The sequence below is a fragment of the Artibeus jamaicensis genome, unplaced genomic scaffold, assembly GCF_021234435.1.
Source record: "Artibeus jamaicensis isolate MK-2021 breed Jamaican fruit bat unplaced genomic scaffold, CSHL_Jam_final contig_2259, whole genome shotgun sequence".
In the NCBI taxonomy this organism is placed as follows: domain Eukaryota; kingdom Metazoa; phylum Chordata; class Mammalia; order Chiroptera; family Phyllostomidae; genus Artibeus; species Artibeus jamaicensis.
In genome coordinates, this window is record NW_026521468.1 from 94,663 (window position 1) to 107,902 (window position 13,240).

Genomic DNA, 13,240 nt, shown 5'->3' on the forward strand with positions numbered 1-13,240 from the left:
ACTTTTGTAAACATTCCTAAGCATTTTACAGACAGGGGTTCTCTCGCCCCTCACCACCACCCTAGAAGGTGGGGACTGTCGGTATCCCCATTCCCCAGAGCAGGAAACGGAGGCACGAAGAGACTAAGTAGCCAGCCCAAGCAACGCGGTGGCGGTTCAAACCAGGCCGCCTGGCTGCAGAGCCCAAGCTCCTCACCACCACTCTCCACATTCCAGGCGCTGGGCTAAGTGTTCGCCAAGTCCTCTCCACTGCGCAGTTAAGAAATCTGAGACTCAGAGCAGTTGAGCAACAGCTGAAGGTCACACAGCTGGGAAGCAGGAGAGAGGAGACTGAAAGTCGGCCGGGCTCCAGGGCCTCTGTTCCCCCCCACCCACTTCCTGCAGGGGGGCCTCTCCATTGAATCCAGTGCCTCTTTCCAGGGGTCTCCCAGAGCTTGGGGCAGGCATGTGAGAGTGCTGGGCAAGGGAGGAGGGCCAGGCCAGTCGCAGGCCAAGGTCAGAACGCCCGAGATACAGCAGCGTGCGGAGGGAGTGCTGCTGGGGGCTTCGCCATCTTTGTGAACACTTGGCGATGTCTGGTTGTTTTGGGAAAATGGTATTTGGAGCCGAGGTGGCATGTTTGTGCAGTTGGCCTGTTCACGACTGCTCTGTGACCTTCCTCCCCTTCAGGAATGGAGGTTCTTTTCCCACCTGTTGCTTCACTAGGATGTGCACACCAGAGGGCTCACACCCACACACACTGGCACATCCCCCTCGGGGCCCCGCAGGCACGCTGGGATCACCCCTTGCCCCGTGCTCCCTCGCTCGCTCACACGCAGTTGCCGCTTTTCACTTTGGAAAATGGATGGAATCACCTTTCGTGCAAGTATCTCAGCCCCCTGAGCTATTGCAGCGCGGTCCCCTTCAGATCCCTCCTTGTATGTCTCAGGTTGGACTAACCTGTCTGGCCTGAAGAAATTGGAGTTCTGGGCAGACATCAGGGTACCCAGTGACATGGATCCCGGGCCTGTGTGGGACAGTGTCTGTTCCTGATCCCTGCCCCGCTGTGATGGGTGTCTATACCAGGGAAGGTCATTGCTGCAACTGTGGCCGGTAGGGGGGGCTATGGTGGCCTGGCTTTCAAGCATTCAGCAAGGCATCCAGCAGCCTCTCCTATGGGTCGCGTCCCAAGCCCCTTAGTTCTGCGTGCTGAGGGCTGTACTTCCCGGCTGATCTGGGACAGATGAGCAGACCAGTGAGAGTCCCCACACATGGAGGTTATGGGGACAACTTGGTTCTTTACAGAGCTCTGCTCAGACCAGTGTCCCTGGGTCACTGCTGATCACAAGAGCTTCGGTCCTGTCCCATGAGCTCTGGAAGGCTCTTTGCAAGATGGACATATCACAGGTACTTCCTGTTCTACCTTTTGGCCTCTGGGGCCTGTGCGATTGGACAGGCTCAGAGCATCGCTCAGGGGCCTTCTGGCTCAGAGCATCTCTGAGAAATGAAGACTGGGAGGGGAAGAGGGAAGTGGGGGTGGTCAGGTGGGGTGTGGGGGTTTGCAAAACAAGAACACACTCATTTGTCATTTACCAAAAAAATTTTTTCCTTTCTTTTAAAGCTCTTGTTTCCTCAAGGGAAAAACTTTTATTTGCGTATGAGTAAAATGTGCTTTCTTAATGAATTGAAAACAGAACAGGATGACATTCTTTTGTCCCTGTGACAAAGAACAAAGCAGCAGCATGTTGGCCACCGGCAGCCAGCATTGTCACCCACACCCTGGCCCCTAGCCTTGCTCTTTGCCCTCTCCTCCGTCCTAGCAGAGCCGAGACACACGTCATCCCCCCCTCGGAGCCTTGGCTGGGAACATGGCTTTGGCTGGGAACTTGGCTTTGGCCGTCTGCAGGAAACGCCACACCTCTCCCTAAGGAGAGGCAGCAGGCAAGAGGGAAGTGTGCTTTTTGGGAGGCTTCAAGGCTGCCATTTTCTGCTGGCGTGGATGATAGTGGAGAAAGAGAGATGAAGGGGGGAGTTCAGAGAGTTAGTTGACCCATTGGCGTCTCCCTTTTCCTGCCAAGAGGTCTTCCCACCACCTCTGGTCTTGGAGAGATACCGCCTTGTTCTCTGGAAGACCTCACCGCAGCCCTTAAAGGTTCACTCTGAGGGCCCCCCAGGCCCTTGCACCGCCCTCGCTCTCACCAGCACCTAGCCCTTCTCTTCAGGAGGTGTGAACTTTCTCGACTTTCACTTTTGGTTTTTGGTTTAGGGGACAACAGCTTTGGTATTGGAGTGTTGCCGGATCTGGTAGCTTATCCGCCACACCTCTGCACCCTTGGTTGAGGTAGCGAGGATGGGGCTGCATCTGTCTTCCGTGGCGTGGGTTTTCACCCTGAAATAAACCTTAAGGGCCAGAACCACTTCTTCCTTAGCAGCTTTTGGGTCCTGGGTCTTGTCACCTGCTCCCTGTCCCCGGCCCGTGGGTCCTGGGAAGGGTCCCTCAAGTCCAGGCAGAGGAGCCTCTACGGGGAGAAGGTGGTGGTGGTCTCGGCCTCCACACTCATTGAGGAACGCCGGATGTGCCGGCAGGAAGACCACTGCCGGATCTGCTGCTGGCTGAGGCAGCCCAAGTCCTTGAAGAGCTTGAAGAGGTCATTGCGAAACTTGACGCCGATGAAGGCGTACAAGAAAGGGTTGACACAGCAGCGGACGCAGGCCAGGCTGTAGGTGACATCGTAGGCGATGTTGAGCTGCTTGCTGAGCTCGCAGCTGCTGGCAGTGGTGATGTTGAAGCTGGCCACCGTCTGGGCCAGGACCACCCCGTTGTAGGGCAGCTGGAAGGCTATGAAGACCACCACCACGGCGATGATCACCTTGATGGCCTTGTTGCGTTCGAAGTTGCGCGCCTGCAGGAGGGTGCGGATGATGACGAGGTAGCAGAAGCTCATGGCCACCAGGGGGATCAGAAAGCCCACCACCATCTGGGCCACCTGGATGGTGATCAGGGCTTCCACGTGCTCAGTGATGAGGGAGCATCGAAGGGCTTGCTCGCTGCTGCTCCTCTGGATGCCGCTGTACAGCAGCTCCGGGACGGCCAGCACCGTGGCCACCATCCAGATGCCGATACAGGAGAGCTTGCTGATGAAAAGGACCCGGGCCCGGTGGCGGTGGGCCGAGATGGCCTGGACGATGGCCACGTAGCGGTCGATGCTGATGCAAAGGAGCAGGAGCATACCGCTGAAGAAGCTAATCTTATAGATGCCAAAGATGAGCTTGCAAACGTGGACGCCGAAGGTCCAGGACTTGGCTGCGCTGTATGCCCAGAAGGGAAGGGTCACCAGGAAGAGGATGTCTGCCACGGCCAGGTTGAGCAGGTAGGTGTCCGTCATGGTCTTGAGCCTCTTGAAGTAGATGTAGGTCAGCACAACCAGCCCATTGCCCAGCAGACCCACGAAGCAAATGGCGGAGTACATGATCGGGAGGAACCAGGCCTTAAAGTTCCGCACGTCCTTCTTGAAGCACACGGACTCGTACAGTGTGTAATCCACTGTGGTGTTTTCTCCAAGGTAGTCGTCCGTGACCTCATCTTGGCACAGGCACACCTGCGGGGAAGGAGGCAGGGGAACGTGATCCAGCTGAGCTTACGTGGGTCGAACTCTCGCTGCCTTGGGGTTGCCCAGAGCAGCGATTTCGAAGTGTGGTCAGCCTGTCCTCAGCATCTCCCTCACCGTCTACCACGTGCACATTCTCGGGCCCCACCTGAGACCCACAGCACCAGGATCTCAGGGCGCGGGACCCAGGAGTCTGCTCTTCTAAACTTTCCAGGTGGTTCTTTTGCTTTGAAATCAGTGCCGCTCATACATGAGTTACCTGGGGATGGTGTTAAAGTACGTGTCCTGATTTACTAGGCTGGGGTAGGGGCCTGCGGTCCTGCCTTTCTACTAAGCAGCCAGTGCCTGATTTTGCCGACTCTGAGAGACTTGACCTTACTGTGCTGACAGTGGACCGGAAACGGTCTGGGCTTTGGGGTCGAAGGAGCCCTGAGATGCTGAAACACACTCCGTCTCTCTGAGCCTCAGTTTCCTCTGTGAACGGAGATGATTTCTCTATCCCTCCCAGGGTTGCTGGGGGGCACGTGACCTAGGTTCAGGCACCAGTTTGTCTGCACGGAGGTTTTGTTCTGTGGGAGCTCGGACTTCTTTCCTGAGCCTCCTTCAGAACCTGGTAGAGAAAGTTTTCTGGGAGGGAGACTACGAAATACCTCAGCGTTCAAGGGGAGATCCACCTTGGGGTTAAGGTGGAGGAGGGCCTGGAGTGAGAAGAGAGGAAGGCAGAAGAAGCTCTGTTACGAGACTGTGTAGCCCTGGTTTGGGGCAAGCTGCCATGCTCATGGGTGGCAAGCGACTTGAAGACTCTTATGGACTCCTGAGGCCTGGGGCGCAGTGTCTGGGGCGCAGCAGGGGCTCAGGCAGCACCTGCCCAGGGCACCGCACTCCATGGCTCTCGCAGGCCTGCAGGGGCGCCACCTCCTCCGCTGGGACCTTGGAAGAAAGCCTAGCTTTGTCTCCTCCTGCCTCCTCCCACCTCTCTGCCTTTCTCTTCCTCCAGATCCTAATCAGCAGGGCTCAGCTGCTCAGTGCCTTTTTTTTTTTTTTTTTAAAGCCTGTCTGCAGAGTAGGGTAAGGGTTTCATTGGTCTGCTGTGATTTTATCAGTGAGGGAGGGCTCCCAAGTCTGCTCGCACCTCTGTGCACAGCAATGCAGCGGACGCAGGGGCTGAGCCCCAGCAGGGCTGGGGGGGCTGGGCTGGGAGCTGGTGGTCGCTCCCCTGGGCATTGGGTTCTGGGCAGCTCAACATGGAGGATTCTCACACAGTTGGGGAGCCGGAGGGGTTTTAAAGATGAGGAAAGGGAGACAGGCGCTCGGAGAAGCTACGTGGCTTGCTCCGGGTTACGGCCCAGACTCCTGACTTCCCCGTGCCGTTTTGTCTTTCTCACTTTCAATTCTGGATCCTGCGTGGGGGACAGGGAGAGGAAAAAATAATGGCCAGGAGCTTTTTCTTTGGGTATCGTTATTTCAAGGAAGTCCTTTTCCCTCATCTGGGTGTGATTGTAGCCTGCAAGTCCATGGTAAAGCCCAAGGCCTCAGGTCTGGGGCTGCTGGAGGTAAGGGGGTTCTGGGTCTTCCTGGAGGACCATGCACCCGGCCCCTGTGAAGTGTGCTCACCACCACCGCCACCTTCTCTTTTCCTCCTTACCAGGCTCCCTCTCCGTGAGCCACTGGGCTCCATGCCTCTGCAGCCCACGGCCCCACCACATCCTGCCCCATCTGAGCCACCACCACCCACCCAAGAGAAGAATGAACCTCGGCTTTCCCTCAACCCCTCCCCCACCTTCTAGCCTCCTCTGGTAGTAATACCTCCCCTCTGGGAGTCCTGGAAACAGGGAAGAGAGGGGGGTGGGAGTAATGATGGAGAAGGGGGCCAGGCTGTGGGCGGCAGCCCAAGCTCCAGGGGGCCTCTGGGATGGGGTTTCGGGAACAGTGCCCAGCCTGGGGCCCGCCTCTGGCCACAGCTCCTGGAAAGCTGCCCCTCTGGCCTGCAGACCTGGGGAAGTGCCAAATCCGAAGCACCGCCTCTCCCGCTCTTGTCCCAACTGCCCCCTCCCCCTCCAAGACAGCTTTCACCCCCCAACAAATAAGGGAGAGTTGACTGCAACTGCTCGACTGCTCGAGTTACAGTTTCTTCTAACTCTGGCACTTTGATGGGGGGCAGATTTACTGTCTCCACTTCTGGGATTGAGAAGCAAAGCCTTGGAAACCAGAGGCCTTTCCTCCTGCAGAGCTCAGGCCCCTTCACACCCTCCCATCCTCACGGGCCTGGGCCCCAAACTCCCTTGCAGTGGAGTTCAGATGGGTCTGTTTCGCAAAAGGGAACTGGGCTTCTAGGGGAGCGTTTGGCTGGAGGTTGAGGTGGGAGGCAGCCTTGGGGTGCTAAGATAGTAACCAGGCCACCACACCAAAGGTTCTTCTCTCAGTTCACTAAAACACGCGAAGTTTTATAAGCACAGGCGTGCACGCAAAGCTCAGTAACCCGACGGCCTTTGCTTTTTGCAGGTCCTCTCTCTCTGAGTTCAGTTGGAGCATCCCTGTCCCTTGGATGGGGATATGGGAAGTGGGTGGGGAAGGGGTGGTAACTTATTTCCCTCATGGTTTAATTTAAATGGAGTAAATGCTCTCTAGGGTCACTCAGCAGATGGAGCAGGGCGACCATCAGCTTAGTGAGGGGTTTGTTTCCTTCCAGCAAGCACCCAGCTGCTCCGCCAGAACCTCGCACTTGGGAGAGGTGGGTTTGGGGGTGGGGGTTTGGAGGAGGGAACAGACCTTACCTGGAAAATGACAAGGAGAGCCACCACCAGCACACTTTTCATTGGCTTCCCTGCAGGAGGCAAGGGGAGAAAGTTACTGCTTGGCAGGCACAGCTCTTTGTTCTTAAAGAGGCGCTGGAAGGGAGAGGCCGGTGGACCTCCCATTACAAGCCCCAGGCACTGCCTTGGCCGAAACAGAACCTCTGGGACGAGACTGTGCCTTGAGGCCTCTGCCCGGCCGGCCTCACTGCCCTCCCCTCCTCTTCCTCCTCCACTGCGAGGTCCCAGAAAGGAGCAGGTCGAGACCCCAGGTTAGCGCAAGGCCTGACATGTCCCAGATGGAGGACAGGCTCTGGCTGCTCAGCTCTGCTTTGCGGCTGAGCCGAGGGCTGGACCTGGAACTTCTTTCTCCCCAGGGCTAAACAGGAGGACAGGTCACAGGATAATTTGTGTTGAAATCTTATGTCAGGCAACAGCCTGCGAGCATCCGAGGGAAGGGACTGTGCCTTCTTTGCCTTCGTAGCCCCTCTCCATTACTTGACCCTCAGGGGAGTCTGTGATGCCGACAGTGAATGCCCAGCCAAGGTCACCAGCCCCGTTGCACCCCTAGTCTCAGTAGGGACAGGGAAGTGGCTGGGTCTCTGCATTAAACGCCTTCTGGAGCTGCCCCTGCAACCTTCTACCCACCCCAGCAAACACAAGCTCCTGCTTCCCGAGAAGAAGCAGCACATTCCTAAAGTCTGTGTACTTGGTCACAGCACCACCTGCTGGAAATCCTGCTGCATGACACCGAGGTCGCTGTAAATTTTCTCCCCCCCACAGATTGCTTAAGGTGGGGATTCTGAGCTTGGGAGTCCCTGGGGGATGGAGGAAGGGCACCAGGACACATAAATAGGTAGACGTTTCTCCCACCTCAAGCCAGTTATACTGCTAGACATGTCTTCCTAAAGCATGACTTGGATGCAACCCTCCTCCTAAATCCTCAGGGTCTTTGTACCCAACCCTAGGGAGGAGCCCCTGATGCTTAATTAGCAAGGTGGTCAAGCCCTCTGCTGTCTTCCTACCCTCCCTGTGTCTCATTTCTGGGGACAGGCGCCCACTGTCCCATTGTCCCCAGCTTGCACCTGGGTACTTGCCGTCCTGGGAAGAGAGCTCTGAGCCCCTCTCTCACCACCCCCTTCCTCGCCCTCCCAAGCACCCACCCACGTCTGTGCCCGAACAACTCTCTCTTCGGGGTCCAGTGAGTGCACGGCCCATTCTCCACTGACTCATCTCGATGTGAAGCACTCGAGGTTTCTGTAAACGCACAAGTCTGTCGGTTGCTCTAGAGAAAGCCCGTTCTGACTGTCAGTGAGAACTGAGAAACCTCAAAGTTTTGATAAGTCACAACGGGTGAAATAATAGCAAGGACTGTTTCTATTTTACTCCGTTGACCCCTTCTCTGGGGCGCTGCCCCATTCTGTTTCGCCACTATCTAGGGTAGGGTGCAGGAGTTGGGGCTGTGTGTGTGTGTGGTGTGTGTGTGTGGTGTGTGTATGGCTGGGTAGGGAACATCTCATTCCAGGTGTGCTGAAGGTCACGAATGAGCAAGGATCTTGTAGGACCCAAACAGGCCATTTTCAAGAAAGATAAGCAAATGGGAACTTCGGGGAACTCTGGCCCGGGGGCCTGGTTGGCGGCCCTGAGTCACACCATGTCTGTTACAAAGTCATAAAGCAACTCTCTTTGGGCAGCACCTTGGGTGGGACAAACGAAGCAGGGAATCTCAGGAGCTGAGACGTGGTTTACTGATGTATTGGGTATTTTCTCAGTTCTTGCGTTTATGGTCATAATCATAATGAAAAGTAAATTCCCTAGAACTCCAGCCTGAGGCCTCAGCGAGAGAAACTTCCTTTTTATCTGGAAGGAGGACATCACTGGTTAGCTGCTCCCCTAAGTCCTGAACTTCTACCCCCCACATGTCCCAGGCCCTTCGGGCCACCCTAGGGAGTCACAGCTGCCCATCAGCTGGCCCCAAAAGCCACCCCAAACTTTTTCTTCTTTGTAATTCCTTAGCTACCAATGTAATTTCCTCCTTTTTGGTCAGTGGAGTGGGCGGAGGAAGCAGGGAAGTGATAGGAACCTGGAGAGGAGGTAAGAGACCTGGGGACTCTCTCTCAGACCACAGGCAGAGGCGGAGGGGACCTGCTTGCCTCTCACAGCCACTGTGATCATTCATACTTATTGGGCCCTCATTATACCAAACTTTCCACGTAGATCGTCTCCTCCTCACAAAAGTCCCACGAGGTGGGTGGCGCTGTTATTCCCATTTAGCCAGGAGGAAGCTGAAGTGCAGTGGGATTAATAACTTTCCCAGAGGCCTGACGGGCCCGCACGGAGACAATGGGCTTTGTACCAGTCTGACCCCAGAAATGGCAGTCCGACCTCCCTTCTATGCTGCTGCTTAGTCTGTTTGCATCTCTCTTTCATATCCTCCTGTGAGTTATCCCTTGTTATCCGCATTCTGTATTTCAGAAAATAGAGGCCCAGAGAGGATAAGCCACTTGCTTAGGGTCACACAGCTGCTAAGAGATGGATGTGAGATTTGAATGCAACTTTCACCAACGTGTAACCCTACATTTCCATGAGCCTGCTCTGTACGAGGACCTCCGTGGAGCACAAAGGAAGTCCTCACTCCCCCATGTCACAGTGGTCACCCAGTTCTGCTGCTTCTCTCCCCCAGCACCTCGGGGTTAGCCCCATGGGTCCTGACACAAGGCTTTGCTGCCCCCTTGCTGCCACAGAACTCCTTCTGAAATACAAATCTCATCCCTTAACTTGACTAATTGGAAACACACACACACACACACACACACACACACACACACACACACACACCCCTTCACTGACTCCCCATCACTTTCAGGATAAATCTCAAACTTCTTAGCTGTGCCATACAAAATCTGAGGGATCGGCCCTGCCTGTCCGTCCTGCCTCTTCCCTGCCCCCCCCCCACCTCTGGTTTGGCCAGATCCGACCATCTGAGAGCCTGTAGGCTGAACCCCAGGATATTCTGTGTGTCTGTGCGGAGTTTGCAAAAAGTTAGGTTTGGCGGCCTTTAAGTGGGGCTTGCACCCCGTGGTTCACACTGCTCGCCTCTCCTTACTCCATCTTATGCCCATTCCCACATTTACCTGGTTGGCCTCTGAGGGCAACTGAGCCCGAGATCACTGTCCCTCGGGGCCTCCTGCTCCTTCAGGGGCTGGCTGACTTGCACACACCCTTCCAAACCCAACTTAAACGCTCCCCTGACTCAGGTTCACTGTCCCTTTCTTTGAGCTGTAGAAGCGTTTTGCCCACTACCCTATCGGCACCACTCCTTACTCCGCACTGGCCTGGTGACATGGGCCTCACCGTGGCTGCTCACGGCCGAACCCCCCAGTCGATGAGAGCTGATGGAAGGAAAGGGCCAAGCAAAGAGGAGAGATTTTCCAACAGCTCCCCGAGGCTGTAGCATTCCCCTCCGCCCTGGCCAAGCTCCCAGAAGGCCAGGAGGGACTGGCCCTGAGTTCCTTCCAAATCCCCCTCTGCTGCCATATCTGGCCAAGCTATGAGAGAGGAAACTCCAGCAGGTCTGTTTGCTTGTTTGTTTGTTTGTTTCTCTGCTTAGGAGAATTCCAACTGAGGTCTTAGGCTATACTTCTATTTTTTTCTTTTTTCCAATCCTCATCGGAGAATATTTTTACTGATTTTAGAGAAAGAGGGACAGGGACAGAGAGAGACATTCATGTGAGAGAGAAACACCCATTGGTTGCTTCCATATGTGCCCCGACTGGGGATCGAACCTGGAATCTTTCGGTGTACAGGATGACGCTCCAACCAACTGAGCTACCTAGCCACAGCTGGGCCACATTTCTTGGAGGTGGGGAAGGCACCTCCGGGTTGCTCATTCAGATTATGAGAAAGGCTAGATCAGCCAGGGTTTGGCATTTTCATTTTGTGTAACAGAAACTCAGCCTTCTCACCCACCCCGGACTTGCCGCTGGGCAGACAAAGAACCTGCCCCGCCAACGGTCCAGAGACTGTTTTGAGCAAAAGCTTCTCAGTGGCTTTCCCTCCACCACCAGCGTTTCAGGCTTGGCCGTTGGGGTTCTCGCAAACTGAGCAAAGCCGCAAGAACACCCCTTTCTCTTGGACCAGAGGAGCCCTCCCTCCCCGCATCAAAGCCAGCAGCCCCAAAACTTGGTCTGGAGGAGGACCCTTGGTGGTGTGTTGGAGCTGGCTTTCACGGGCTCGTTAGCCAGGGCTATCATCTCGCTCCGATCTGAGTTCACTCATTTCATGACTTGACATCGGCTGGACGCTTGAAATCAGCCATGGTGGGGGACTTTACACTATGGGAATTGGCAAGCACTACAAACCAGGGCCATTGCCCACCCCGGGGAGCCTGCGTTCCGGCGTTTGCCAGCCCACCACTGGGACGCGGCTGGGCTCCCTTCGCAGAGGTCAAACAGAAAGTCAGGAGCAGGGGCTGCAGTGGGCGGTGCCTGCATCCCGTGACTGGTCAGCGGGAATCCATGGCTGAGGAGTGGGGTCAGAGGGCAGGCTGCTGGCAGGGGAGGAAGCTGGAAGAGACTTTCAAACACTAAAACTGACTCAGAGTTCTCGACATCATTTGTCTACTCTACATGCATTTTCTGCTCTCACCCGCAAAATACCTGGAATTCAGAGATGCAAGAGTGATACCCTGCCCGCCAGGAGCTCAGTCGGTGCGTGGGGTGGCCATGGCTGCTGGCTGGGTCCACCCAGGTTTCTGGGGGGCGGGAGAGGCAGTGATGAAGACAAAAGGCTGTGGTGTGGTGAGGAGGTTTGTGAGGACAGCAGAGGGTGCACCAGGGAACCTTCACTTTTTAAAGCCAACCCCTTGTGGCTTTGAGGCCACTGTGGTGCTCGCTCGTTGGTAAGAACGAGCCATCCAGGAACCTGGCCTTTGTAACCTCCTCGCAGGGTCTGACGCCACTGCTGAGATTTATCAACGCGGCATCTGGAGCTGGACGAACCCCTCTGAACCCCTCCGGGCTTCCCGGTATGCTCTCCAAGGTTGGATGAGAGGATGGGCTTTTTAAAGGTCATCTGCATGGGTAGCAAAGTGAGTAAGTGAGGGGAGCTGTGCTGGAGGCTGTGACATCTCCAAGCTGAATGCCTGTGGGTGTCGCTCCCCCAGGCTTTCACCTGCATGGGCAGGTGGCATGTGCGAGAGACAACAATGCAGCTGGCATTTGCATGCATAATGTCATTTGCACAATGCAGTCACCTTGAATTTGCTCCTCCTCCTAAACCTAAGAGATTCTAATCCCTATTCAGCAGAGGAGAAAGGTGGGAATCAGAGGGGGAGTGGAGGGTCCAGAGCCCTCCCAGAATTTCTCCCTGAGCAACAAGTCTAGAGAGCATCACTCAGCACCCCAGGCTGAGGTGAGGACAGGTGCTGCCCAGGTCACTGGCAAGCCCAGCCTTGTCACCTTCTTCAGTCCCACTGTTCTGGAAAACATGATCTCAATCCCTTTGTCTGTCCTGGTACCATCGGGTACCTCCTCCCCTAGGTCTGAAAGACGCAGCTTCTGTGCCTGGGAGAGCAGGGTGGCATTCTGACTCCCACCAAAGCAGAACGGGACCTCTTCCGTTAGCTTTTCCATGCCTTCCACCCGCATCCTCTGCCCCCACTTCAGAAGTTCAGTCCAGGTGTCAGAGCGACTCTGCACTGTTGTTTTACTCACCCAAGTCCATGACACTCTCGGGCGCTGAAACCGCACAGGAAGGCTGTGCCGGGCTTGTGCTCCCCTGTCTGGGGAGGAAGTGGTGTGTGCCCCTTTTAAGTAGCAAGAGGAGCCACCCTCTTTCCAGCCCCTTTCAAACGTAAAGGGTGTGAGCAGTGACAGTATGCAGTAACAGAGTCCCAGCCCACTCACTGGTCACAGGATCCTGAATCACCATGTCATTTACATTCAGAACTCCCCTATGCAACCCTACAGGGCAAAGACAAAGGGCTCAGCCCAAGGTAGGGGACCAGAGGCCATGTATTGATTCAACAGATATTTATAGCCTGATTCCACACTTGGGGGGGTCAGAGACCCAGTGAGAGCTGTGAAAGCTGTATCCCCATCTTCTCCTCACCTGGCTCAGTGTCACGGGGCACTGCATTTCTCAGGCTACTTTGTCCTCTGGCTTCTGGGTGGGTTTGGCCCATGAGACGTACTGACAGATGATGGATGATAGAAGAGAAGGGATAGGCCCGAATGTATCCATTCTTCTTTTCTTTTTTTAAAAAGATTTTATTTACTATTTTTAGAAAGGGGGAAAGGGAGGGAGAAAGCAAGAGAAACATTGCTGTGTGAGAGAAATATCTTACTTCTCATATCAGTTGCCTCTTGTGCGCCCCCTACTGGGGACCTGGCCCCAAACTCAGGCATGTGCCCTGATTGGGACTGGAACCTGCAACCTTTCTGTCCACAGGCCAGGGCTCAATTGACTGGGCCACACCAACCAGGGCCTTTTTTCTTGTCTTGTTTTCTCTTTTTTTCTTTTCTTCTTTTATTTCTTTCCCTTCCCTTTTCTTTTTTTCTCTTCTCTCTTTCTCTAGTTCCCCTCTCCCTTCCCTTTCTTTTATTATAGCTTTCTGAGATAGAATTCACATGTAAAATTATCCCTTTTCAAATGTACCAGTCAGTGGTTTCTGTATATTCACAGAGTTGTACGATCAGTTTTGGAGCATTTTTATCACCACCCCCGGTAAAACCTCCCTTACTCATTAGCGATGATCCCCTCCCCGCCCCGCCCCCCGCCCCCCACCCCCAGCCGCTGGTAACCACGAATATACTTTCTGTCTCTGCAGATTTGCCTATTCCGGACATTTCACACAAACAA

At 55.0% G+C, this 13,240-nt stretch overlaps 1 protein-coding gene across 1 annotated transcript; it reads right to left on the minus strand.

The window, feature by feature from the left end:
• Positions 1–1,601: 1,601 nt before the first annotated feature.
• On the minus strand, positions 1,602–12,189 carry CCR7 (C-C motif chemokine receptor 7). The gene is made up of 3 exons (XM_037129762.2): positions 12,094–12,189; positions 6,362–6,411; positions 1,602–3,578 (listed from the first exon to the last, which is right to left on the minus strand). Exons 1-3 carry the CDS (start codon positions 12,101–12,103, stop codon positions 2,499–2,501), a joined length of 1,140 nt encoding a protein of 379 aa, XP_036985657.1. The 5' UTR covers positions 12,104–12,189; the 3' UTR covers positions 1,602–2,498.
• Positions 12,190–13,240: the final 1,051 nt, after the last annotated feature.